This window comes from Rattus norvegicus, chromosome 3 (genome assembly GCF_021556685.1).
Source record: "Rattus norvegicus strain SHRSP/BbbUtx chromosome 3, alternate assembly SHRSP_T2T, whole genome shotgun sequence".
NCBI classification, from domain to species: Eukaryota; Metazoa; Chordata; class Mammalia; order Rodentia; family Muridae; genus Rattus; species Rattus norvegicus.
Genome location: NC_141536.1, coordinates 157246441 through 157273595, shown reverse-complemented (window position 1 = coordinate 157273595; position 27155 = coordinate 157246441). Strand labels below are relative to the sequence as shown.

Here is a 27155-nt window from a genome sequence, read left to right as displayed (position 1 = left end):
GCCCTACAATGTTATTTTGAGTCAAGGTCTTGCCCTGTAACTGAGGCTAGCCTGGAATTCTATATGTAGCCTAGGCTGGTCTCAAACGTATAGCAATCCTTCTGCCTCAGCCTCTTGAGTGCTGAGATTACAGACAGGAGTCACCCTGCCTAGTTTTCTGGAATGTGTCTATGTGAGGTGTGTAGAGGCCAGAGGCTGGCATCGGTGTCTTCTCTGTTTTCTCTCCACTTGACTTTTTAAGACACTCTCTCGGGGCTGGAGAAATGGTCAGTGTTAAGGAGCACTGACTGCTCTTCCAGAGGTCCTGAGTTCAAATCCCAGCAACCACATGGTGGCTCACAACCATCTGTAGTGAGATCTGATGCCCTCTTCTGGTGTGTCTGAGGACAGCGACAGTGTGCTCCTGTATAATAAATAAATCCTCTTTTAAGAAAAAAGACAGTCGGGTTGTGGATTTGGCTCAGTGGTAGAGCGCTTGCCTAGCAAGCGCAAGGCCCTGAGTTTGGTCCCCAGCTCCGAGAAAAAGAAAAGGAAAAAAAGAAAAGAAAAAAAAAGAAAAAAAAAGAAAAAAGACAGTCTCTCATTGAACCTGGAGCACATCAGGCTAGGCTGGATGAGCAGCGAGCCTTGGGGATGCTCCTGCATCGTCCCTCCAGGCAGTGGGGTACCGGACTCTCTCCAGCTGTGTACTCTCACGGATGTTGGGCATCCGTAGGGCCTCATGTGTCCGTGGAAACGTTTACCAGCAGAGGCTCTCCCCAGCCTACCTTTGTCCACCACCATAGCCTTCGATGCACCAGCCACAGTCAGTGCAGCTAGAGCTGTTCAGCAGTGATCTGGAGTTGACGACACACCCGGGTGCCCTTTGCAATCTGCCAACTCTGCAGCCCTAAATCGTCCCAACAGGAGGGCTCCGGGCCAGGACAATTAGAAAACTGGGCATTCAGCCCCAGAGTAATGCATCCCATTAAGTTTCAAACTGGAGTTCTGAGAGTGGAGGGATTGCCTTCCAGGTTCTCGGTGGCCACCCGGGGCAGATACCAAATCCATGGGACTCCCCGGCTGTTACTGTAAGTCAGACCCTGAATCTCCCAAATTAGAGCAGCAGTGGTCACTTGGCCAGTCAGCTGTGCTACCCGGCCATGGGTGAGCAGACACCCAGAATCTGAGACTTAGACATTTAAAGGGTAGCCTTGACACAGGCACACGCACGTGCATCCGCACGCACACACGCACATGAACACCCGATTGTAATCCTTTTCACTTCTTAGGGATTGTTAAACACTTACTGCTTTCCTATTTTCTTTTTGGCTTTGGTTGGACATTAGAGACAAGGTCTCTTCATGTAGCCCAGGCTGCCCTGGAGTTCACAGCTTTCTCCTTCCTGCTCAGCCTCCCAAGTGAGTATACTTGGCCTACACATTTTTGTCATTTTGTTTGTTTGTGTTTTGGGAGGGGGTGTTTTTGAAACAGCAGCTCGCTCTGCAGCACTGGCTGGCGTAGAACTTGCCATGTAGACCACGCTGGCTTCAAACTCACTGAACTCTGCCTGCTTCTGTTTCCAGAGTGCTGGGATCAAAGGCTCATGCCACCCCTTCCCCAACCTGGTAGGCTATTCTTGATTTAGTGGCTCTCCTTTTTTCTTTTTCTTTTTCTTTTTTTTAAATAGAGTCTCATGTAGCCCAGGCTAGCTTCAAACTCCTTTTTAAAAAAGATTTATGTATGTGAGTACACTGTATCTGTCTTCAGACACACCAGAAGAGGGCATCAGGTCCCATTACAGATGGTTGTGAGCCACCATGTGGTTGCTGGGATTTGAACTCAGGACCTCTGGAAGAGCAGTCAGTGCTCTTAACCGCTGAGCCATCTCCCCAGCCCCATTTTTCCTTTTTTTTGTTCTAGATTTTTTTTGTTGTTGTTGTTGTTTTGTTTTGAGATGGGGGGTTCTCTCTATTATATAATTCTGGCTGTGTTCTAATTTACTATGTAGATCAGGCTGGCCATGAACTCACAGAGATCTGCCTGTCTCTACCTTTTGAGTGTTGGGGTTAAAGGGGTGTACTACCATGTCCTGCTTGTCCTAGAATTTTGAGACAGGGTCTCACTCCTAAACCTGGGAACAAAAACCTGATATATAAACCGGGCTGGTCTCAAACTTGCATTAACCTGTCTGCCTCTGCCTCCTGAGTGCTGGGATTATACTTGTGAGTCACCATGACTGATTTAAAAAAAAAATTAAATTAGTATATATTAATGGGTTTCACTATGACAGTTTCATACATGTATACTATGCCTATTCATTAATTTATTTTTGTAATAGGGTCTCTCTGTGTCCTCTTGGCCTGCCTGGGACTCACTATGCTGGCTTTGAGCTCACAACGATCTTCTTGCCTCTTAAGTACAGGATTGAGGGTGTTACCATAACCCTGTCCATTATTTTGGTTGTGAGCCTAAGCTTTAACGGCTGAGCCATCTCTCCAGACCCCAACTGTATATTATATAATTTCGATCATCTTTATTCTCCCTTACCCTTTCTTGGCTCCTCCTCTCCCTCCTTCCCTCCCTTTCCCAAACCTGCTTCTTTTCTCCATTGTGCAAAAGCACACTTGAACCTCCTTGGAGGTGCGTACTGGAACATGGCTGAGAATCCCTTTACAGAAGCACAGTCAAGTCACTTCTGGCCATCCCTTTGAAAAGACAGTCTCTCTTCCCTACCACTTGCTAACTGCTTAGGGACCCTCAGAGAGGGATAGACCCTCCAGCCCCTTCCCCATAATGCTTTAGGAAAGCTGGATGTGGTGGCGCACACCTTTCATCTCAGCACTAGGGAGGCAGAGGCAGGTGCATCTCTGTGAGTTCGAGGACAGCCTGGTCTACAGAGTGAGAGCCAGGACAGCCTGGTCTACAGAGTGAGAGCCAGGACAGCCTGGTCTACAGAGTGAGAGCCAGGACAGCCTGGTTTACAGAGTCCGAGACAGCCAGGGCTACAGAGAGAAACCCTGTTTCAAAAACAGAAAAAAGAAAACAAACAAACAAACAGACCCCCCCCCCCCGAAAAAAACCTTTCAGGCTGGAGAATGTAGCTCAGTCAGTAAAAGGCTTAGCACGGCATTCAGAAAGTCCTGGGCTCAGTCCCCAGCACGGAAGAAAAAGCAGGCACGGGGGCTGTGTTATATGAGGGTGTATAGGAATCTGGGTCACATAAGATCCTGCTTTAAAACAAAACCAGGGGACTGGAGAGATGGCTCAGTGGTTAAGAGCACCGACTGCTCTTCCAGAGGTCCTGAGTTCAATTCCCAGCAGCCACATGGTGGCTCACAACCATCTGTAATGGGATCTGATGCCTTCTTCTGGTGGGTCTGAGGACAGCTACAGTGTACTCATATACATAAAATAAGTAAATAATTCTTTAAAACAAAACCAAGGTCAAGAGTCTGGAGGGATGGTACAGAGGTTAAGAATACTGGCTGCTCTCCCAGAGGTTCTATGCTAGGTTGTCAGCACCCAGACGGTGGCTCGCAGCTGTCTGTAACTCCAGTTCCAGGGGATCCAACACCCACTTCTGGCCTCTTCCAACATTCTGCACTGGCAATGCAGATGCATATATGTACATACATGCATACATACATACATACATACATACATACGTGCAAAACACTCATACGCATAAAAAACAAAACCCTCATTTAATGCCAACATGATGGCACACACCTATATTCTCAGCACTGAGGAGGCTAAAAGAAAGGAGGCAGAGTTTGAGACCAGTGATCAGCCTTCAGTCACACATCTTTAATTCCAGGACCTGGGAGGCAGAGCCAGGTGGATCTCTGTGGGTTCAAGGCCACTCTGGTCTACCCAGTGAGTGCCAGGGCTACACTGTGATATCCTGTCTAAAACAACCACAGCCCTACCCATTTGATGAGCTTTATACACCGTAAAGTTATCATCGAATGCCTTTTGACATAAGCACATTTGGTGATTTCTTGCCCATCCCTATGTTTGTGTGGCCGCACCACAAACCAGTTTATAACTGTTCTTTTACTCCCAACCATAGTAAAATACACTACCCGTATATAAACCGTCCCATCTGATACCTCCGGAAGTGTGGCTCGAGTTTTGGAGGGTTACGGGCATTCAACCTCTAGATACCCTTTCTAAAAAATGAATTTTAGTGCAAAGGCTTAAGAAATAAACCCGATGCAGGCAGGGAGCACAGTCCTGCGATCCCAGCGTGTGGGAGGTAGAGGCAGGGCATTAGAAATTCAAGGCCAGCCTGGGCTATAGGAGACTCTGTTTCATATAAAAAAAGGGGGTGGTAGGGGTGGGAAGAGGGCTATGGGCTATCCTGGTTTTAGAGCCCTTGCCTAGCAAGTAAAAGGCCTTAGGTTCTATCTGGAGGAGGAAGAGGAAGAGGAAGAAGGGGGAGGAGGAAGAAAAAGAGGAGGAGGGGAAAGAGGGAGGGGGAAAAACTATAAGGCTCTAACTAGACGTTATGTATACAGAGAATGAAAAGGTTGCCAAAGTGAAGTGGGTTAACCATTCCCAAATTGGTCTCTGTGTTAAGTATAGTTAAAAAACTGCTCTTTTATCCAGGCCCCTGTTCTTGCAAACCTGGACCCCTTGCCTGGTTTAGACCACTCATCTCCCAACTGCGACGTGACTACAGACTCCTCTCTGAGACCTACAGCACTTGTCCTTTGTGCCCGACCTAGGACATTTACCAGAACATCAATATTCATCCATATCGTGACATGCATCAGAAGGGCCTTCCCGCTTTGTTTGCTTGGCTTTTAGATTTTTGGGTTTTTCGGAGGCAGAGTCAGACTATACAGCCCTGGCTCTCTTGGAACTCACTAAGTAGACCTGGCTGGCCTCAGACTCACAGAGATCTGCCTGCTTCTGTTTCCCAAGTTGCTGGGATTAAAGATGGGTGACCCTCTATGCCCAGCTTGAAGAAATGGCCTTCGTTTCAAAGGCTGAGTAATAGTTCACTGTGTTGCATTCCAGACTGTGTTTATCCATTCACCCCTTGACAGACGGACACTTGCCTTACTGCTACCTTATACGTATTGTGAGTAACTCAGCTGTGAACACAGTCAGCCCAATCTCTCTCTGAGGGCCTGCTCATTGCTACTTGATATGACAATTCTCCTTTTATTTTAGGGAATTGTCAACAGCTGTCCGTGATGCCTGCGTCACTCCACACGTTTCCTCCTCTCTGATCGTTTCTTCTAGTGCTCTTTTATACTCATGGCTCCTAACATCACAACCTCTGGCTCCTTATCGTTATGGTGACGGCCGTGTCCCATTACCCCAGGGACATGGAGAGGACACGGGGCTGAGGCTGTCAAGCATGGTGGAGGCTGCCGTGTGAGAGGCAAACAAAGGGACGTGCTCATCCTCCTGCTCTGACGATGTGACAGACACAGGAAACTGGAGGACGCTGAGAAATACCAGAAATCAAGAACACATGGGCTGGAGATTTGTTGGTACAATGCCTGTCCACCATGCACAAAGCCCTGGGTTCCATTCCCAGCACTGCTCAAATGGGGCATCATGGTGCACTCCTGTTATCTTAGCACTTGGGAGGTGGAAACAGGAGAATCAGAAGTTCCGGGTCACCCTTGGCTATTTATGAAGTTGGGAGGTCATTCTGTCTCAAAGAGAACAAAACATAAACAAGGGGCTGGCCAGATGGTTTGGCTGCTGAAGAAGCTTGCTGCCAAGCCTGATGACTTGTGTTTGATCCCAAGGATCCACATAGTATAAGGAGAGACCACTGGGATTCTGAGGCAGGAAGATGGCCACAAGTTTGAGGCAAGCCTGGGCTTCCTGAGACCTGTCTCACCCTCTAGCCTCTACCTTACCCCCGCCCCACAAAGAAATCTGTCCTAAATCTTGAACTACAGTCTATGCCTTAAAAGGAAGAGTCATCGGGCTGGAGAGTGGCTCAGTGGTTAAGAGCACTGACTGCTCTTCCAGAGGTCCTGAGTTCAAATCCCAGCAACCACATGGTGGCTCACAACCATCTGTAATGAGATCTGATGCCCTCTTCTGGTGTGTCTGAAGACAGCTACAGTGTACCAGTGTACTCATATACAATAAATAAATCTTTAAAAAAAAAGAAAGAAAGAGTCATTCTTAGATGGTGGGCATCAAAGGAGGCAGAGAGGAGATGTTGGGCACATGGAAGTGTTATAATGTAGAAGAGGAAGGCTGGGTTTGGGGGGTACATGATGAAACTGGGAGCTCAAGAGTGGGCTAGGTGGAGGGGAGAGTGGAAGGGAAGAGATAGAAGGTAGTGGTTGGTGGAGACACGGAGAGCTATACAGCTCAGTCAGAAAGTTCCTGAAGGCACAATTCTGCAATCCTTGGTGGATACTCAAGGTCATCCTTAGCTCCAGAGGGAGCCAGACACCTGAGATCCTAGCGTTTAAAGTGGGAAAGATGGGAGTTTCCCATCATCCTAGGCTACAGAGTGCATTGAATGTCTGGGCTGCGGAGGACCCTGATTAACGAATAAACAAATAGTTAAATAAATGTGCAGTAAGTGCGCAAGGGAATAGGAGCCTTGGTGGTCACAGCAATGAAATGGGTTTGTGCGCCCCAAATCCCTCTCTCTGAAGAGTAGGGGTTCAGCATTCACAGACAGGGTAAAAACTTACCAGTCACCATCTTGGTGAGTGGTCCTGCCTAGAGCCAACCCTGCAAACAATGGGGCTTGGCAAGCCCAGTGATCTGACGGAAGACATTCCTCACCCAGGTCTTTTGGCTGCTCAACTCACTGGAAGCTACTAAATAACAACTTACCTTCTACTCTTCACCCTCTGTCAGCTTCTGGCCATCTCCAAAGGCTTCTTCCAGTCCTGTCTGCCGGTGCCTGGCTGGGGTTCACAAATGAAGGCAGTAGATAAACACCGAGTGTGTGCAGTAGTCATGGTGTCTCATGCCTCTGAGACCCAAGTGTACTTGTACTTGTGTGAGTGTGTTTACCCACGGGCACACTCGTGAAGCCTATGAGGACCCGGAGCTCAAGGCCATCTGTGCAATGTGAAACATTGTCTCAAACAAAACAAAAAAGCCCCTCCCCCCAAAAAAACAAAAATAAAATGAAATAAAAAACTGTTGGCCTCTGCTTCCTCCTCCTAATTTCTCTCTCTCTCTCTCTCTCTCTCTCTCTCTCTCTCTCATACAGGGTCTCCCTCCAACGTGAGTTCTTCCTACCTTAGCCTTATGAAAACTGTCCTCATCATCTCTGTATTATTATCCTGACTGACGTGGCCCAAGGTCCCACCTCATTCCATGGGTTGCGCTCTGCTTTCCCTGTTACTAGCTAGATAAAGAAAAAGAACTATATTATACAATGTTTTCCTTAAAGTGCTCATTGGGTTTTTTTGTTTTTGTTTTTGTTTTTTTTTGTTTTTGTTTTTGTTTTTTTTTTTTTTTTGAGCTGTAAACTGTACATTCCTTTAGATTTGTGAGCTATGACGCCTGCTCTGCTCCCTTCCCAGAAAGGTGTTGAGAATATTGGTAGATTAGTCAGAGAGAAGGCAGGTGTGACTTTGCCTTCTGACTCAGTATCAGAATCTTAAAGTGCTTTTATGGAGTATGAGGACGGACTCCTCCCGGCCAGCTCCGGTCTGGCTGGCAGGAGGGGCTGCCTTACTTCCTTTAGATGTTGCCCTCCTCGAAGTAATTCAAGATATGTTCCAGAAGAAGGGCCAGAGCTGGAAAGCCAGCATTTCTTCTGTAAGGTCTCAGCAGTAACTTCCAATATCAAACCTGTGGTCCAGCTGATTTATTCAGCTCTGGGCTGTCCACACGCACAGGTGAACACGCTCATGAGCTCGGGCTCCCATTTTCCCCTTCCTTCCTCAGTAGCTGCTCAGAAACAGGAAACGACTAACAGCTAGCCAAGAAAATAGCTAGCAGAAAGATGGGCCGATGTCTGCCCAGTCCCTTATAACGAAGGCAAGGTCAAATAAAGATCTACCCGTCTCAGGTCGCATAGGAAAGCCACAGAAGGGGCTGACTAGTTAGTTGAACTTCATCATGGAGCTCATGCACTGTGCAAGGGAGTTAGCCAATATAGTTTGGGTAGATTTGTGAAATAAATTTTTATATCCATACACACCCTTTTAGAAAATTCTAGGCATCCCTGAATCAGGATCGTACAACCTTAGAAGGAAGAGGCTTTTCTGTAAACCAGTTCTGTATTGCGGAGTGTCCTGGAAAGCAGTTAAGGGCAAACACCCATGTTGCTTTTGGGAGCCCACTATTTCCCTCTGCGGACGGAACAGCTTCAGGGATAGGATCAGCAACTGCTTGCTATTCTGGTATCACCGCTAGCAAATTTGCTTTGAATCTGCCCTTTCTACAGTTAGGAGACGGTGGTTTAGAAGTGCTTTTGAAAGTTCAGGAAGTTTACAACAAACCCTGGCTCGTGAATATGAATCCCGAGAGTATTAGTCAGCATTTTAAGCAAGCAAACCCTGGTGGGTATGAATAGCATAAAATTAGGTAGGTTGGGGAGGTGGGGGCGGCTTGGAGAGTTGGGATGGGCAGAAGGCACCAGCAGCCTTCAAACTGCACTTTTAAATTTTCAATTAAAAAAAAATTGAAAAGGGTCTCGAGTCTCTTGTCAGGTTTGATTTTTGAGGGAAAAGTTGAACGGAAGAATTTTTCTGTGAGCGGAGAGACCTTTCTCAGCTGGTAGTTATCGACTACGCCAATTACTACAATAATTTTGTGGAGCGCGTAACCGAGATACATCGGTTCTAGAACTTTCAAGTCCCGCCCTGGTTTACAATAAACCAATTTTCCTTTTTCGTCCCAGAATTCGGATAGTGGCCGCGAGGATGATTCCCCCCCCCCCCAAGTCCGTCCACGCCTCGGCCAATCTGAGCCCGGATGCTAATTAGCTATGCTTCCCAGAGGAACACGCCTTTGTCACATGTAGGGCCGGACTACAAGGCCCAGCATGCCTCTCCCCTCCCTGATCAATGAGGGCTTATTTAAATGATCTCTGAGGTCTTGGACCCAGGCCAATCAGCTGTCAGAGCTCATGATAAATCGCAATGCATTATTGATAATAATAATTACTGGGACATGCGCGTTCCTGCCGAAGGGGGGTAAAATTTCCTAACTCCAGGAATTGGTGGCGGAGAAGGGCCAAGTCACCAGGGCTCTTCCCGGCGCCCCGATGCGCGCACCATGTCGAGGCGCAAGCAGGCGAAGCCCCAGCACATCAACTCGGAGGAGGGCCAGGGCGAGCAGCCGCTGCAGCAACCGAGCCCTGGCCTCGCAGAGGCGCCGGCGGCGGAGGAACCCGGTGAGTGCGGCTGCGGCCCCGTCCGTGCGCCGGACTGTCCGTGCGTCCCGGGAGGGCGCTCCCAGCACTGCCGCGCGTCCCTCGAGGGTGAGGGTTCCGGGAGCCGATTCTGGAATGGGGATTCCGGACTCTGTTCCGGGAAAGGAGAGGCGCGGAGGGAGGGAGGGAGCTTCAATCCCCCCACCTCGGAGGGAGCCTCAATCCCCCCACTCCTTTGCAAATCCCCCACCCCCCCAGTTCTCTCTTATTGTAAAGTTGATTCCACGCTCTGCCTCTCTAGTTTTCCTCTCCTTGTCCACAGTTCCATAATTGGTTTCCCTCGCTTGGATACATAAGCACCCCCCCTACGCTGGTAACTTGGGCTTTCTTCGCCCCCTCTCTAGTGGCGCCGCTTTTAAAGAAAGAGACCCCCCAAGTCTTCCCACCCTCTACTACCCTCTTGGGGGCCCCTGGGGGAGGGGCGCACCTCTGGGGGACCCCCCCGGAGGAGGGCGATCTGTTGCACGCGCCCCTCCCAGGCCGAGTGGGGGGAGGGGGCGCGACCTCCCCCCACCCCCAGGCCGGGGTACAGGCCACCCGCGCAGCCCAGAGGGCGGGGGAGGCTGCTGGGTTTAGTTCCTTTTGAGAGCTTTTATTCTATTTTTTTGTAATTTTAGATATTTTGTTTACTTCTTTTTTTTTTTTTTTTTTTTGCTTGCCGCTTTTCCCGGGGGCTACGCCGCCTGCTGCCGATCCTCGCCCTAACCTTTCGGGGCCTGACCTCCAGCCATCTTTGATTTCCGACTATCTAAAAATAACCGCAGCCAGCCGGAGGGTGCGGGCCCGGGCCGGGGCAGCGGGTGCATGGTCACCCCCGCTGGAGCGCACCCCCGCTCCTTTATTTATTTTTTTTGCACGGATTCCCCGGGCGGTACTGCTCAGCACACGCCCGGGAGGTGAAAGGGGAGAGGTCGGGTTGCGGCTGACCCGTCCTGTGCCTCCACGGAGTTCAGGACCTCGGCGCGGCCGGGAGCTGCGGGCGAGCCCCTGGTCCCTGCCCGCCGGACTGTCGCCGGAGAAACTGGGAACCTTGGGGGGAGAGTGTTCCCCTGGGCCTCCCGCTCGACTCCAGCTCTCCGAGTAGGGTGGCCGGTGCGCGGAGGACTCTGCGCGCTCTTCTTGGGCGCTCCTGTACTCGGGGGAGTGCGACCCTACTTTTCCAAAACTTCCCGAGTTTATCAAAGTTCAGTGACCTTCTACCTCTCATTGTATTCTCCCCACACCCCCTCAGGGCAACTGGAAGGTCATTGCTTGTTCGAGGGGGCGGATGTGAGTTTTGGGGCGTTGGAGCATCCCATATCATAAGGCCGGGCAGCGGGGGTGGATTCTTTGTGCCTTGGCCCGGGGAGCTGGGGGTGGGGGTGCAGATCATGGAGAGGCTAGGTCGTCTGGTCCACCTGGAACAAAAGGGTTAACCCTCAGCCCGCCTGCTTCCTCTGGAGAGGAGGGGCGAGCTCCGGGCCCTGACCCCTCCCCTGGTCCTGCGATGACCTCCCATCCCCCTCCATTTGGGGTGAGCGCATACTAGTGGGTCCCCCCCCCCCATTTGGCTGGTGGTTGGGACTCTGGGGGTGGGCGGAATGGAGGGGTAGGTTGCTATAGAAGGCTTCCGAAATCTCCGCTGGCTGGAGTCTGGGTTAACCTGGCTGCACCCTGAGGCCGCTGGGCGCGCGCAGCCACCGAGGTTTGGGAAGCGAGTTTTCTGCGGATCACCCGCGGTCGGAGCCCGGCCGCTGGCGTGCGGGCGCCCTCTGGAGACCGGTTATGTGCGGACCGCGACACACACCTGGTGAGTGAGGGTAGCAGGGCCACAGACAGGCACCCGGGTGATCTCTGTGGGGTCCCCTACCTTCCGCCACACCATCAGTGTTTGGGAATCTTCTCTGAGAATTATTAAAACATGTTTGCAGTGGGGGTAGGGGTATCTCGATTGTGATCTTGGAAAGACTTTTTTGTTTTTAAATAAAAAGTTTTTAATGGCTGCATTTTGGGATCACCCTCAGTTTAGATTAAATCTTCATCTTTTGGAAGCTTTTGGGTCCCTCTTGGTCAGTCTGTAGGAGAATTCGGTTTTTCTGAGCAAGGAAAATGAAATCCAGGCTATAATTAGCAGATCAAAAAATCCGCAGGTGGTCAAGGAGAAGGGGCTTACAGTACTTAAAGGAAAATTAGCATTTTCTCAAAAGGGTTCCAAATGCCCTTTGTGCTAAACTGGATTACAACCTTCAGCTATTACGATTCCCAGGTTTTTAGTAATTTAGCGCTCCTCTCAGTCCTCTATTGACCTGCTTGAGCTTTGGCTTAGTTAAGGTTTCAAGCGAATTTAGTCTTCCCCGAAGGGGGAGGGGGAGTTCCAATTTGCACACGACCCTTTTTATTCATTTAATTGCATGTAAAATGTGCTCCGGAACCGTCTGTGGTGCTCAACCATCAGTAAACGATACTTTGTCATTGGTGATGGGAGGGGGGCGTTTAGCAGAATCTAGTCTAGGGAACTGGGGGACCATTTCGGGTGGCCGAGGCACAAGTTATTTTCCAGTCTCCTTTTGGACGTAAGTGTCAAATGAGAATTTGGGGAAAAGAATTTTGGCAAGATTTGGTAGGAGGAGGGTGGGCATTCCATCCTAGGGGGTAACCTTGCCTAGATGGATTAGGGTCCTCCTTACTCACCCGGCCTTCGTACTCTTGTATACAGTGGCCGTGAAAAGGTTTGTGATTGGTAACTTCGTTCAGGATGACAGTTTTCACTAGAACATACTGTGCCAGGCTCCAGCCCGGGACCCTGCAGGACCTCCCCGTTATTTCTCTCAACTGAAGTAGCTTTGGTATTTTACTCAGGAAAGTTAATAGAGGTTCCTGGGTGGTAAGGGTTGGCCAGTGGGTTCCCCTCACACTTGACTTTAGCCTTCACTTGAATCCATGGGGGTGTTTGTTGATGGTCCTAGAGCAATCAAAAAAAGGGGCAGCCGAGGTGCTCCAAGCTGCTTTGGCTTGTCCTCCCCCCACCCCCCTAGTCTGTCTGCATAGCAGCCATGACAGCTTTCCAACCTGTTCCAGCCTTGGGATAGATGTCTCTGCCTCTAATGCTGGGATTGGAAGATTTGGAAGTCTTGTCCCCTTTTGATTTTTCAAATCAACTTCAGAAACTAGGTGATAAAGAGATTCCTCGCCAGCAACTGGGAGCTAATATAATTTGCATTTCTTTCTGGGGGGGAGGAAGATGAGTAACAGATAAATTGGGGAGGTCGCCATTGTCATTTTAATCTGAACTTTTTAGCAGACACTGATAAACAGGTTAAAGCTCTGGGACAGGCATGTTCCTCCCAGGGAGAGACTCCTCTCATCTCCCTTGAAGTTGGCAAGCTTGTTTCAGTTGAGGCAAGTGTCCCTTACTTGGGATATAGGTGTATTTTTATGTAGCATGTCTCTGAGCCTTCTATCCTTAAAAGTTTGTATCATTGTGTGTGCTGCTACAGCGTACATTCCGAAGACAGGAGAACTGGTTTATCTGGGATCATTCATTAGCTGTGGCAAGCATCTGCACCCGTTCTGGCTTTCTCGAAACACTTTTTACCCTTACAAAATCTTTTCCACAGGCCCCTGAACTTTAAACCCTGATTGCTTCTGATTTCTGCACTTCTTGATTAATTAGAGACTTAATTCCGGGTCAGGTTTGACCTCTGTGTGTAGATTTTAAAGCTTCCCGTAAGAAGCCGGTTTAAAAACAGCTGGATCTGTAATACCCAGAGACATAATTCCTTTTTTTTTTTTTTTATTGGTAAGCATTTATCCTGGAGGTAGGGCAGGGTCTAAGATACTTGTGTGCTTTAGGTAAACTGCTCATTGTCCTCCTTTAATAAAGGGCCAGTAACAGATAAGCCCAAGGCGCCAGGCTTTTTATCAAGATACACAGATTTCAATTTTTTTTTGTTTTCAGCTGTTTTGAGTGTCTTCTGCCAGGGATTGGCCTCCGGCTGATTAGCTTTCTTCCAATACAATAGTAAGCGCATTTTCCATTCATCTGGCGGAGATTGAATCGAAGACCCCTGCTGCGTTTACTGCATTCTTCCAACTTACTGGATAACTAGATGCTGAAGAGATAACATTCCTAAAATTCGGGGTGGGGGATGGAAGCCGGGCTCGCCCGAGATATCCCGGTGGACTTTGCTTCCCTTCCCTTCGGGTTAATTTAAGCATGGCCAGCAATTGTTCCTAACAGGGTCCTCTTTCTCCTCGGCAAATACACCGTCCTATTATTTGCCGACGGTGGTATGGAAGAGGTAGTTTTTTAACTGCCTGAGCAAACATCGGCTACAGTTTTAAGTGGGATGTTACTGGTGCACGGGGGGGGGGGGAGGGGGGGGCTTTGGGGCTTGTGTATACAGTGAAGGCGGTTGGCATCCCGGCTGTAAATCACTCTGAGCTGGTGCATCCTTCTGGAGCAGAAGTGCTTAACCTTTTTTGTGCCATAGGCCCCTTTCCAGCCGAGTGCTGAGCATTGAACAGTCACCAGAAATGAAAGCATTTAGCCCTCTTTCCCTTTGCAATCTCTTGGGAAAAATGACAAAGTGGACCCTCGCTTAGCTATGTTTTCTGGCCGCTTCTGCTCCCCTAAACAATGCTGCCTGAAAACTATTTGCATAGTGTTTGCTATGCTAAATCCCAGAGATTAAAGGTTGGGGGTTGGGAGATACGGCTCAGTGGGAGAGCCCTCCCCTAGCTGGTGTGAGGGCTTGGGCTCAATACCCCATGTGGGGGTGTGACGAAGACCAGAGGGTGTGCCAGACAGGATCCCTCAGCCTCCAACCTCGGTGTCTGCTGTCCATCCCCTTTACGGATATCAGGGGAATACAGTGGTAACGTATACCCTGTTAATAAAATGACAGGTTGGACTGGAGAGACGGCTCAGCGGTTAAGAACACTGACTGCTCTTCCACAGGTCCCGACTTCAATTCCCAGCAACCACGTGGTGGCTCACAACCATCCATAATGGGATCCGATGTCCCCTTCAGGTGTGTCTGAAGACAGCTACGGTGTACTTAGATACATGGAATAAATAAAAATAAATCTTTAAAGAAAAAGTAAAATGACAGGTTAAGGTGGTGCAGTGTGGTTATGGTTGGAGAACTCTGACTTTTATTATGTTTTTTTAGGTTAGGTTTTTGGATGTCACCTTGGCTGTCTATGGCATTGCTGGTCTTTTAAAGGCAGACAGGGATGTGGTCCAGTTGATAGAGTGCTGGTCTAGCATGTAGGAGGTCTAGCTGTAGGGTCTGTCTCCAGCCCTGCAGAAAACTTAAGCTAGACACGGTGTTGGTTGCATTCGTGGGAGCACTAGGGAGCTGGAAGCTAGAGATCAGAGGTCCATGGTCATCTGGATGCCCGGATGGGAGGGAGGGAGGAAACTGAAACGGAGTGAATGGTGGTTGTGCAGGGCATTGGTGATTTCCAGACTAAGGGCGGGTGGATGGAGGACAGGCTGAAGACCTTCTGCCCCAATTGGTGCCAATTTAAAGAGACCTTCCTGGGGAGCAGTGGTGGTACACACTCTGGCATTCGAGAGACAGAGGCAAACTAGTCTCTGGGTTCGAGGCCAGCCTGGTGTACCTAGTTCCAGGATAGCCAGGGCTACACAGAGAAACCCTGTCTCAATACAAACAAAAGGACGACCTTCACTGCTTTCTAGCTAGCTATCCGGGGCTAGCAACAGTTTCATTTCCCTGTAGACTTTCGACGTCTGGACACACCCACACCCTGCCCAGCCTGCTTCCTGTCTTTCAAAAATTCCTTTCTCCTAAAAATTCAGGCAAAGCCTGAAGTGATGGAATATTCTTTAACAATGCTGGTTGGGGGCTGGGGATTTAGCTCAGTGGTAGAGCGCTTACCTAGGAAGCTCAAGGCCCTGGGTTCGGTCCCCAGCTCCGGAAAAAAAAAACAAAAAAACAAACAAACAAACAAAAAAAAACAATGCTGGTTGAGGCAGAAGCTAGCTTGAGGTTGCCTTGTGTGTTCCGGGTCAGCGTGTCCTGTGAGACCCCAGTTCAAACAACAGTAAAGACTCCTGTGTGGTCCTCTTAGAGAAAACAAAGTTATCTTGGGATGGTTTTTTTTTCCCCCCATTTAATTATGTGGAAACTTGGTAAACTAAGAGCTGTTGGTGGCTGTTAATGTGGGAAGTGTAGGCAGACGAGTTACTGAGGTGGAAGATGGGGTTCAGTCAGATCTGCAGGGAGGCTACCCCCCTTCCTCTCAGAGGAGTTTTCTTTAAAAGGTTTTTTTTTGTTAGTTTCTGTTACACACCCACCCCCCCCCTCGGAACTCTATAAACAAGGCTGGCCTTGAACTCAGAGATCTGCCTGCCTCTGCCTCCTGAATGCTGGGATTAAAGCCAGGAGCCACCTTGCCCCACTGGTATTTGTATATCTTTTTGTTATGTTCATGGAGTTCATGCCTGATTACTGTTTGAGATTGGGATCTCCTTGAACTAGAGTTACTGTTAAAGAGCAGCCATGTAGGTACTTGGAATCAAAGCCTGGTCATCTGGAAGAGTGACAAAGGTTCTTTGCTGAGCAGCCTTGGTACTAGACCTGGAAGGTGTGGTATTTAGACAGGATCAGGTAGCCCAGGCTGACCTGGAAGTTGGGAACCTCTAGGGCTGAAATGACAGGTAGTCGGCTTAATTCCTAATTTTAAATTCTTTTATACTGGGTATCCTGTGTCTAGGCCACCTCATGTAACCAAGGGTGACCCTGAACTTCTGATCCTCTGCCTCTTTAGATGCTACTATTCCAGGAGTGTACAGTCACATGACTTATTCTGTGTAGCAGATAGATTCCAGGTGTATGCTTCATGCTGCCCAGTCCCCAGCCTTTTCTTTTTCCTTTTTCTTTTTTTTTTAAAGATTTATGTGAGTACACTATCACTGTCTTCAGACACACCAGAAGAGGGCATCGGACCCCGTTACAGATGGTTGTGAGCCACCATGTGGGTGCTGGGAATTGAACTCAGGAAGAGCAGTCAGTGTTCCTAACCACTGAGCCATCTCTCCAACCCCCCTTTTTTCCTTTTTTTTTTTTTTTTTGAGAGGGGAAGGGAGAGAGAGCTGCAGTGCCTTTACTGTCTGCCTCTCCCTTTCTTGAACTGGGATTAAAGTCTTGATTCATGGCTTCCTATCCAGCGGGATCCCTTGTCCCCTAGACTTTCATTCTCATATATATATATATATATATATATGTATATATATATATACACATACATACACACACACACACTGTTGAGAAAAAAGAGCATTGTTTTCTTAGGACGCGTGTGTACTAGGGAAAGACCTAACACAGGGCCCCAGGTCTCCCCTCCCCCTTCCCCTCAGTGAAAGCTGCTGACTGAATCAGGAGGCTTGGCTTGAAGTCACTCCTGAAGGCCTAGTCACATCCCATTGACGCGGGCGTTTATTATCTTTTGTGTGTGAGTGTTTTACCTGAGGGTATGTATGTGCGTATGTATGTATCATGTATATACAGTGCTTACAGGTGAAACAAGACACTAGATCCCCTGGAACTGACTGGAGTTACAGTTAGGGCCTCCATGTTGTGGGTGCTGGGAGTCAAACCTGGATCCTGTGCAAGAACAACCACTGTTCATACTCGGTGAGCTAAAACTAGCCCCCTGATAAACATTTTTTTTTTTAAGATTTTATATTTTATGTATACTGCCACTGTCTCAGACACACCAGAAGAGGGCATCGGATCCCATTGCAGATGGCTGTGAGCCACCATGTGGTTGCTGGGGATTGAACTCGGGATCTTTAGTCTGTGCTCTTTCTTAACGGCTGAACCATCTCATCTCTCCTGCTCCCCTGGTAAACCTTCTTAAGGTGTAAGTCCAGTTGGTACTTGGAACTTGGTGCCTTGGCAGTCACGTTTAGGACGACTCTTGCTCCCTTAGCCACATGTGCCTATTACTAGCCATCCTATTACTTGGTCCAAAATCTGGAACAGTTGAGAGTTTTATGGAGGCTGTACGAGATTGAACTTGGCGGCCACGTTGGTGGTGCTGTTCTAGGGCCCTTCCCTAGCTCTAGGTTGAATCCAGTCTCCCCATCACTTGTCGATTCTGCACTTGGGAGGAAGAGGCAGGGCAGTGAGTAGATTGCCATCAGCTTGGCCTATGCGAGACTCTCAGAAGACTCTAGTCACCTGTAAGGTGGCTTAGCTGGTTAAGACACATTGAGCCAAGCCTGATGACCCGAGGTAGTCTCCACCGGGAGGTAGAGGACAAAGCCAGTTCCCACAGGTTGTCCTCTGACTTCCACATCTGGATCAGCATGAGCAAACCCGTCAGTACTCTGAACGCTGAGCACCGGTCTGTTGATGACGTTGCTTTTGCACCACCGTCTTGGTGTTGCGAAGACCAAACAGAGCAGTCCTAACTTGGATCTTCTGTTATTTAATGTCAGCCAGTGGCGGAGTCGGGGGGGGGGGGGGGTGTCGGTTCCCCATCGTGCATCTCCAGTTTTCTTTTTCTATATTTATATAAAAGCTTGCTTTTAGAGCTGGACCTGACTCTCCTGGAGGAGGCGAAGTCTGTCCGCACCTTTGCCAGTAGCTTTTCCCATGGAGACATTTGTAGACAGACTCTCATCCTCAGACTCACCCTGTGTATGGCCATCTGTATTCCACATGAGTGATTGTGTATGTGGTGCTCGGGATATAACTCAGAACCACTGCATGCTGGGTAAGATCTCTACCACTGAGCTCTATCTCCCGAGTCCAGCCCTTCTCACTAAGTTACCTAGCTGGCTTTTAGAGATGGGGCTCAAGGGGCTGGAGAGATGGCTCAGTGGTTAAGAACACTGACTGCTCTTCCAGAGGTCCTGAGTTCAAATCCCAGCAACCACATGGTGGCTCACAAACATCTGTTTGTTTTTTTTTTTTTTTTAAGATTTATTTTATTTATTATATATATAAGTACACTGTAGCTGTCTTCAGATACACCAGAAGAGGGCATCGGATCTCCTTACAGATGGTTGTGAGCCACCATGTGGTTGCTGGGAATTGAATTCTTTTTTTTGGTTCTTTTTTTTCGGAGCTGGGGACCGAACCCAGGGCCTTGCGCTTCCTAGGTAAGCGCTCTACCACTGAGCTAAATCCCCAGCCCCAAAGTCGGGTGATCTTAACCGCTGAGCCATCTCTCCAGCCTAGCTCACAAACATCTGTAATGGGGTCCGATGCCCTCTTCTGGTGTGTCTGAAGACAGCGACAGTGTACTTATAGATAATAAACCTGAAAAGAAATGGGGCTCACAGAATGGCTGGAACTTGGCTTATGTGTCAGAGTAGTCTTGAACTCCCAGGGATCTGGCTACCTCTGCCTCTCAAGGTCTATGGTTAAAGGCCCCAGCTAGCAAGGCTGGTTTTGAACTCATGATCCTTCTGCCTCACCCTCCCAGGTCCCTGATAACTACAGGTGTACTAAACTGGGATGGATTGATGATGTCTTGTTGGGCCTTTTAAAGTTCTTTAAGCCCAGTCTTTTTTTTTTTAAGATTTATTTATTTGTTTTATATAACTACACTGTAGCTGTCTTCAGACACACCAGAAGAGGGCATCGGATCCCATTACAGATGGTTGTGAGCCACCATGTGGTTGCTGGGAATTGAACTCAGGGCCTCTGGAAGAGCAGTCAGTACTCTAACTACTGAGCCATCTCCCCAGCCGTGGCCCAGTCTTTCCTGAATGGTGGGTGCTCATCACCTGGGTGGGATGGGATTTGTTGTTTGCCATTTGGGTTGTGGCGATCAGTATGATGTGACCCTGTTCTGATGTCTGCTGTTGGCTGTCATCTGTCTGTGAGTCTGCAAGCCGATGCCCAGGGAGGCATCCCTGGGCATCGGGATTGATGGGGTTAGTTTAACTAGTGGGGTGGAGTGGCACGTGGCTTTAATCCTAGCTTCTGGGAGGCTGAGTGAGGTAGAATTGCTATGAAATCAATGCTAATGTGGGCTGCAGAGTTCCTGTAGTAAAATACTGTGCACCCCGCATTGCTCTAAAAAACTACCTCAAGTTGGAGGGACTGAAAACAACAGTTGATTCATTCTCACAGATGTGGAAGAAGGACTGAATTTAGGGTCAGGGTTCCTCCTCCCGGCTCTGGAGAACTGATAAGATTCCTGTGGTTTCAGCCGTTTTTGAGGGCCCTTAACTCCATCTCTTCAGGCCCTGTTCTCTAGGACCGTGTCTCACTGGTCCCTATTCCTCTTGGAGCCGTGCTAAACACTCGAGTGTTAAGACCCAGCTTAACATTCGATTGCCAAAAGCTCTGTCCAGTCCAGGCACGGTAACAGACTCTTCTAATCTCAGCACTCTGGAAATAGAGGCAGGGAGGGTTAGGAGTTCAAAGCCAGCCTCTGCTATAAAACAGGTTTGGGGCTGCCTGGACTAAGTGAGATCCCATCCAGATAAAGTCATGTGCACAGACAGTCATGGGGCGTGAGGCTTGCTAGTGTCTTTTAGGGAGACATAATTCCCCTTATCCTGTTTCGGTCATTTGGGCGAAGGGGGACTTAGTGTCCCTGACACAGTCTGTTCGAGTCAGGGCGTGGTGATGGAGAGCTGTATTTCTGTGGGTCACTCCACATCCCCTCTCAGGGCAGCGCGCTCACCTTCTGACTCCTTTCACAGGTGTTCCAGTGAATTCCTCAGGGAACGGAGATGAAGCCTCGGAGGACCCCGCCCCCGCCCCGGTGAAGCGGTCCCGACGGGAGGATACTCACATCTGTAACAAGTGCTGTGCGGAGTTCTTCAGTCTCTCTGAGTTCATGGAACACAAGAAAAGTTGCACTAAGAACCCTCCTGTCCTCATCATGAATGACAGCGAGGGGGCTGTGCCTCCAGAGGACTTTTCCAGAGCTGTCCTGGGCAGCCCAAGCAATAAAGATGGTCTCCAGGAGAATGGCGGCAGCAGCTCGGGGGACTTGAAGGAGAACCTAGGCACGGACTCCATCCTGTACTTGAAGACAGAGGCGACCCAGCCACCCGCACCCCAGGACATAAGCTATTTGCCCAAAGGCAAAGTAGCCAACACCAATGTGACTCTGCAAGCGCTCCGTGGCACCAAGGTGGCAGTGAACCAGCGGAGCACCGATGTCCCCGCGGCCCCCGTGCCTGCCGCTCTCAGCATCCCTTGGATCCTGGAGCAGATCTTGTGCCTGCAGCAGCAGCAGCTCCAGCAGATCCAGCTAACGGAACAGATCAGAGTCCAGGTGAACATGTGGGCCGCGCATGCCCTCCACTCTGGCGTGGCAGGCGCGGACACTCTCAAGGCCTTAAGCAACCACGTGTCTCAGCAGGTCTCTGTCTCCCAGCAGGTGTCTGCTGCTGTGGCCCTGCTTAGCCAGAAAGCCTCCAACCCGACTCTGTCTCTAGATGCCTTGAAACAAGCCAAGCTACCTCATGCCGCTGTCCCCTCCACGGCCAGCTCATTGTCCTCGGGGTTCACACCCTTCGCCTTGAAGCCGGACGGGACTCGAGTTCTCCCCAACTTCATGTCCCGCCTCCCGAATGCCCTGCTACCTCAGACCCCGGGCTCTGTGCTCCTGCAGAGTCCCTTCTCTACTGTGACACTGGACCAGTCCAAGAAAGGAAAGGGGAAACCCCAAAACCTCTCCGCCTCCATGTTAGATGCCAAGACCAAGGACGAGGTTGTCCTCGGTAAGCACAAGTGTAGGTACTGTAGCAAGGTTTTCGGGACCGATAGCTCCCTTCAGATCCATCTTCGCTCCCACACCGGAGAGAGACCTTACGTGTGCCCTGTCTGTGGTCACCGCTTCACCACCAAGGGCAACCTCAAGGTCCACTTCCATCGACACCCTCAGGTGAAGGCGAACCCCCAGCTGTTTGCCACTGAATTCCAGGACAAAGGGGCATCAAGCACCAGTCCTCACTATGCACTCCCTGTCCCCATCCCTGTAGACGAGTCAAGTCTCTCTGTAGACACTGAGCCTGTCCCGGTCACGGGAACCCCTTCCATAGGGCTACCTCAGAAGCTCACTTCAGGGCCTAACCCCAAGGACCTCATGGGCGGCTCCTTGCCCAACGACATACAGCCAGGGCCTTCTCCAGAAAGCGAGGTGGGCCTTCCACTCCTCGGGGCGGGGATGATGCGTAATCCCCCAAGGGCTGGGGGCTTCCAGGGCACTGGAGCCCCAGAGTCAGGGTCAGAGACCCTGAAGTTACAGCAGCTAGTGGAGAACATAGACAAGGCCACCACCGACCCCAACGAGTGTCTCATTTGTCATCGGGTCCTCAGCTGTCAGAGTTCCCTTAAGATGCATTACCGTACCCACACAGGAGAGAGACCATTCCAATGCAAGATCTGTGGCCGGGCCTTCTCCACCAAAGGCAACCTGAAGACACATCTTGGGGTTCACCGAACAAACATGGCCGTAAAGACCCAGCATTCGTGCCCCATCTGCCAGAAGAAGTTCACCAATGCCGTCATGTTACAGCAGCATATCCGGATGCACATGGGTGGCCAGATCCCCAACACGCCTCTGCCCGAGAGTCCCTGCGACTTCACAGTTCCCGAGCCCATGGCCGTCAGTGAGAACGGCGGTGGCAGCGGTGTCTGCCAGGAAGACGCGGTAGAAGGGATGGAAGCGGAGGAGGCTTGTATCCAGGATGTTCCCGGTGGCCCCTCGACGGTCTCCGCGCCGCTCCCCGGAACCCATCTGGCGTCGCCCTCCCTGGGCTTTCCGGTGATGGCTCCCCTGGATGCTCAGGGGAGAGGGGCTCTTCCTGCTTTGGCCTTGCAACGGCAGAGCAGTCGAGAAAGCGGCTCTCTGGAGGCCGGTGACAGTTGCCTGACCAATGACTCTTCCTCGCTCATGGGTGACCAGGAGTGTCCGAGCCGGAGCCCAGATGCCACGGAGACCATGTGCTACCAGGCAGTGTCCCCCGCCAATAGCCAAGCTGGAAGTGTCAAGTCCCGGTCTCCCGACGGTCACAAGGCCGAGGGTGTCGAGAGCTGCCGCGTGGACACCGAAGGTGATGGGGGCTTTGGATTTCCCCTAATGTCCTTTTTGGGCTCAAGGTCATCAGAAAAAAGAGCCTAGGTTGAACTTGAGGCGGCTTCTTTAGGGCAATTACTCTGTTCTGGGTCTCGGGAATCTTAATAACTACCTCTATCCCGGCACCCAGTAGGCTTTCTCTGTTTATCATAATTCGTGTAGGCTGAGTGTGTACAATATGAATGCTGGTTTTGTCTTGATTTCCCCCCCCTCCTCTTGAACCCACGAACCCTTTTGAACCTTAACCCCTTTTGCTTTATTTAAGCAGTGAGTTGGGTGTTCAATGATAAAAGTTTGTGTTTCTCCCCTTCTTCACTTTAGGCCGTACCAGCCTCCCCTCGACATTTATCCGAGCACAGCCCACCTTTGTCAAAGTTGAAGTACCTGGCTCCTTTGTGGGACCCCCGAGCGTGCCCTCAGGCATGACGCCTCTGCTAGCTTCCCAGCAGCCGCCGCGCCGCCAGGCCAAGCAACACTCTTGCACCCGGTGCGGGAAGAACTTCTCGTCCGCCAGTGCCCTGCAGATCCACGAGCGAACGCACACGGGAGAAAAGCCTTTCGTGTGTAACATATGTGCTCGGGCCTTCACCACGAAAGGCAACCTGAAGGTGGGTCCCGACAGGTGTTGGCGTGTGACCTCTGTGTGCGCAGAACACATCCTTTGGGTTCGTGTGTCTCAAAACATTATAAACCCAGCAACGCCAGAGGCAGAAGCAGGAGGGTTCTCTCAGTTCGAGGCCAGCGTGGCTGACATAAGACTAGCTTATCCTGAACTTGCACTGTATGTAGACCAAGCTGGTCTCAGAGATATTCTTGCCTCTGCCTCCTATGTGTTGAGGTAAAAGTCTTACTTGTGTCTTGGGTAGCTGGAACTCAGTCTTCCTGACTGGGATTACGAGGGCTCGCATGATCTCACTCTTGTTTTCTCTCTCCCTCTCTCCCTTTCCCTCTCTTCCACTCTCCCACTCTCTCCCTCCCTCCTTCCCTCTCTCTCTCCCTCTCTCCCTCTCTCCCTCTCTCTCTGTGGGTGTGAGCGTTTTGCACACGTGTGTGTATATGTATGTGTGCCACATTAGAGCTTTGTACATATGGAGGTCAGAGGAAGATTCTCTGGCACTTAAGTAAATTGTTCATGAGAGCTAGCTTGGTCTCTAGAGCTAGCTTACCACGTGGGTTCTGGGAGTCCAACCTTGGATTCTATAAGAGCAATTAATGAGTGGTTGGATGTGGTAAATCACCCAGGATCCCTATTCTGCAGAGGACCTGAGCTCAGGTCTCCGCACCTATGTGGGATGGCTCCCACCTCTTGGTGTTGGAGATGCTGGGTTCATCTCCAGCATTACCAAGAGTGCACGTTGGTGCTGGGTGAAGCCGGGCTGGCAGTGCCTCTCTGTATCAGAAAGCTCTTGGGGCATGTCTGTCGTCTTTTAAACCAGCCTTGGTGATTCCACTTAGGAGGCGAAGGTGGTGGGCAGGGAGAGTCAGTATTAAATGTTAGTCTCAGCTAGGAGAGATTCTTATCTCTTCTGTTGTCTTTGTGTGTGTGTGTGTGTGTGTATGTATGTGTGTGTTTTCTGAGATGGGTTTCTCTGTAATCCTGGCTGGAACTGGCTCTCTAGACGAGATTGGCCTCAGACTCAGAAATCTGCCTGTCTCTTAAAAACCAAAACCAAAACAAATTAGTTGGCTAGAACATCAGGCTAGGAATGGAGTTGCCTTAGTTTAGAAGGCAGTTAATGAGCTCGTTGGCCCTGCATGGCTGTTGGGAGTGCCTTTCTCCATGAGGGCTCTGAGCAGGTGAGGAAGGAGCCTTAGTCTCCCTCGGCAGCAGATGCTGGAGTCAACACTGCTGCTTACTGGGATGGCGGACATACATGATCCCAGCAGCTGCCGGCAGCAGTAAGGGTGCTACAGACGGCCTAGAGAACATGTATTGCCTGTGAGCCTGACACCTGAGGGGGCTTTCGAATGTCAGCCAGGGGGCTGGTGAGATGGCTCAGTGGTCAGAAGCACATACTGCTCTTACAGAGGGTCTGTTGCATTCCTAGTGCCCATGTTCAATGGCTTCGAAGCCACCAGTCATCTCAACTTTGGGGGACCTGATGTCTCTAGCCTCTATGTGCACGCACATGCACATAATTTAAAAGGATAAGAGAAAAAAGAATTTTTTTTTTAATTAAGGCTGTTTCACTGTCTTGGAGCTCCCTCTGTAGCCCAGGCTATCCTTGAACTCAGATCCACGGTCTTAACTGGCATCAACTGGGTAGTGGTGCCCACACATGACCATGTTCTCTAACTGTACAGATACCTGAATTTTATTATTATCTGGATTACTGATATAAGGTCTGATTGTAACCCAGGCTGCCCTTCCCACCACTCATCACTGGACCTGGATGAAGCCAGGTGACTTGGGCTTGCCTACAAGCAGAGGACATCTGATAAAACCCTCTCTGTGCTGTGTTCCCTTCCTCCCCTCCCCCCCACAGGTACACTACATGACTCATGGGACCAACAATAACTCCGCCCGCCGAGGCAGGAAGCTGGCCATAGAGAATACCATGGCCGCCCTGGGTGCTGAGGGAAAGAGAGCACCCGAGGTGTTTCCCAAGGAGCTCCTGTCCCCCACGGTGAGTGTGGACCCTGCCACGTGGAACCAGTACACCAGTGTCCTCAATGGGGGTCTGGCCATGAAGACCAATGAGATCTCTGTGATCCAGAGTGGAGGGATCCCCACCCTGCCTGTGTCTCTGGGGGCCAGCTCCGTGGTGAGCAACCCCACGCTTTCTAAGCTGGATGGCTCCCAGACCGGCGGGAGCGGGGCCATGAGTGGGGCCATGAGCGGGAACCTAGAGAAGCCTGGCGTTCCCGATGGGGTGGCCAAACACCAGTTTCCTCATTTTCTGGAGGAAAATAAGATCGCAGTCAGCTAAGGAGGAAGAGGAGGAGGCTGCCGGAGTGAGATTCTAGAGTCTTCTTCATTGTTCAGTTTCCTTAACAGTCCATCTCCCTTTCTCCCTACTCTTCCTGATATGCAAGTGATGTGGCTTGTGACCATACCCTTGGGCAATCCTACAATCACGTTATGCTGCTTTCCAAAAAAAATGAATGAAAACAAAATGGAGAAAAAGTGAAAAACAGAAAAACAACAAAAACCAAGCCAAAAAAACAAAAAACAACAAAAAAAAAAAACTAAAAAAAACAAAAAACAAACCACTTTTTTTTTTAAAACATTTTGGAAAGAATCCGGTTTTGAAAAATAGTTTTGTTAACTTGGGACGAGTTGTATACTAGAAGCTTTGTGTGACCTCATGGCTGTTTCCAAAGACTGTCGCCTGTTTCAAAGTGAAACAGTTGGGACTCATTGGACCACAGTGGAAGTGACAACTTTCTAACCCAGTCCTGGGGGTGAGGGTGCTGTGTCCTTCTGTGGTGACTAATGCGGGTAAATGTGGGGACCTGGTTTTATGCCTCCCGAGCCTGTCTTCAGAAATCTTGTTTTTTTTTTTTTTTTTAATGTACTTTAATAGAAAAAGAACGCCAGAAAACTTAGGGCTGTTCAATTATCCCACTTCCTTCAACCTTATGACCTTGGATAGGACACCCTACACACACATACACACACACACACACACACACACACACACACACACACACACACACACACCCTGGTCCCTGGGGAGCCCACCATTTATCCTGCTGCTTATTTTAACAGTTCAGAGCCCTGAGAGTGCCAGCTCACCCCCCTCCCCCCATCTCCCACAAACCACCTTCCCAGACTCTGGGGTGGGTGGGCATTAGAGTGAGCACCTCAGGAGGTTTTACATGGTTATCTTCAGTGCCTGCTGCCTTGGAGAACTGCGTGTTTCCTCTTAGGGAAAGGCTCCTAGCAGCCACCAGGAGGGTCTCCTCAACGCCTCTATATGCTAACCTTTCTCGTTTATTTCAATTATCCCAAGTCCTGAATATTTCCACATCCACCCGTCCCCTGCCATCATGAAGGTTATAGAGTTGAGACCAGCAAGTCTTGGATATGAGGGCTTTAATTTATCTACCTCAATTATCTTTATTTTTATAGTCAAAAAGTCTCTATTTTGCTATTTTTGTGACCACCCAAGTATTGCCAGGTCTTAAACCTTGAGAGTTGTACTGACGAGAAGGACCTGTTGGTTCTGTGTTTTTGGTTTGTTTTTAAATTACATTTTTGTTTGTGTAATAATTTTGAACAGCTGTTGTAACAGTGTTTTGATGGTTTAATGAGGAAGGGGAGACTTCTCCAGTTTCTGGGAAGAACATTCTTCCCGCCGTGTGGAATGCCGTTGCCAAACGAAGTTGGAGAGTTCTCTCAGCGGTGTTTTTCCTCAGAGTTGTTGCACCTGATTTTAGGATCCAAGACTTTTCGTTGCTGTTGTTGGGGTGTTTTTTGCTTTCGTTTTTGTTTTTTATTTGCCAAGTCGTGCCTTTCCTTCTGGGATTGTAAGTGAGCCCCGTGATGAAGCGTTCGCCTGCTCACCTGTTTACACTGTGATGTGGGTACTGTTACAGAGAACACACCAGCCGTGGCTTTCTCACGCCCTGTGAATGAATGTGTGGACTACGCCATAGTTTTACCTGCTGATGCTGTATGTCTGAAATAAAACTGAATGTTTTTCCCCTCCGTCAGATTTGCGTGTAAGTTTTTCCTGATAGGTTCTGTTTTCCTAGCATTCCCCTGGCTAATTTTAGA

General features: G+C 49.7%; 1 protein-coding gene across 1 annotated transcript; it reads left to right on the top strand.

Annotated features, from left to right (window-relative positions):
• Window positions 1-9096: 9096 nt before the first annotated feature.
• Window positions 9097-27087, top strand: Sall4 (spalt-like transcription factor 4). The gene is given in 4 exon segments (NM_001427495.2): window positions 9097-9331; window positions 20046-22409; window positions 22754-23040; window positions 24919-27087. Coding segments are annotated over 4 exon segments (3213 nt in total). The 5' UTR covers window positions 9097-9213; the 3' UTR covers window positions 25363-27087.
• Window positions 27088-27155: the final 68 nt, after the last annotated feature.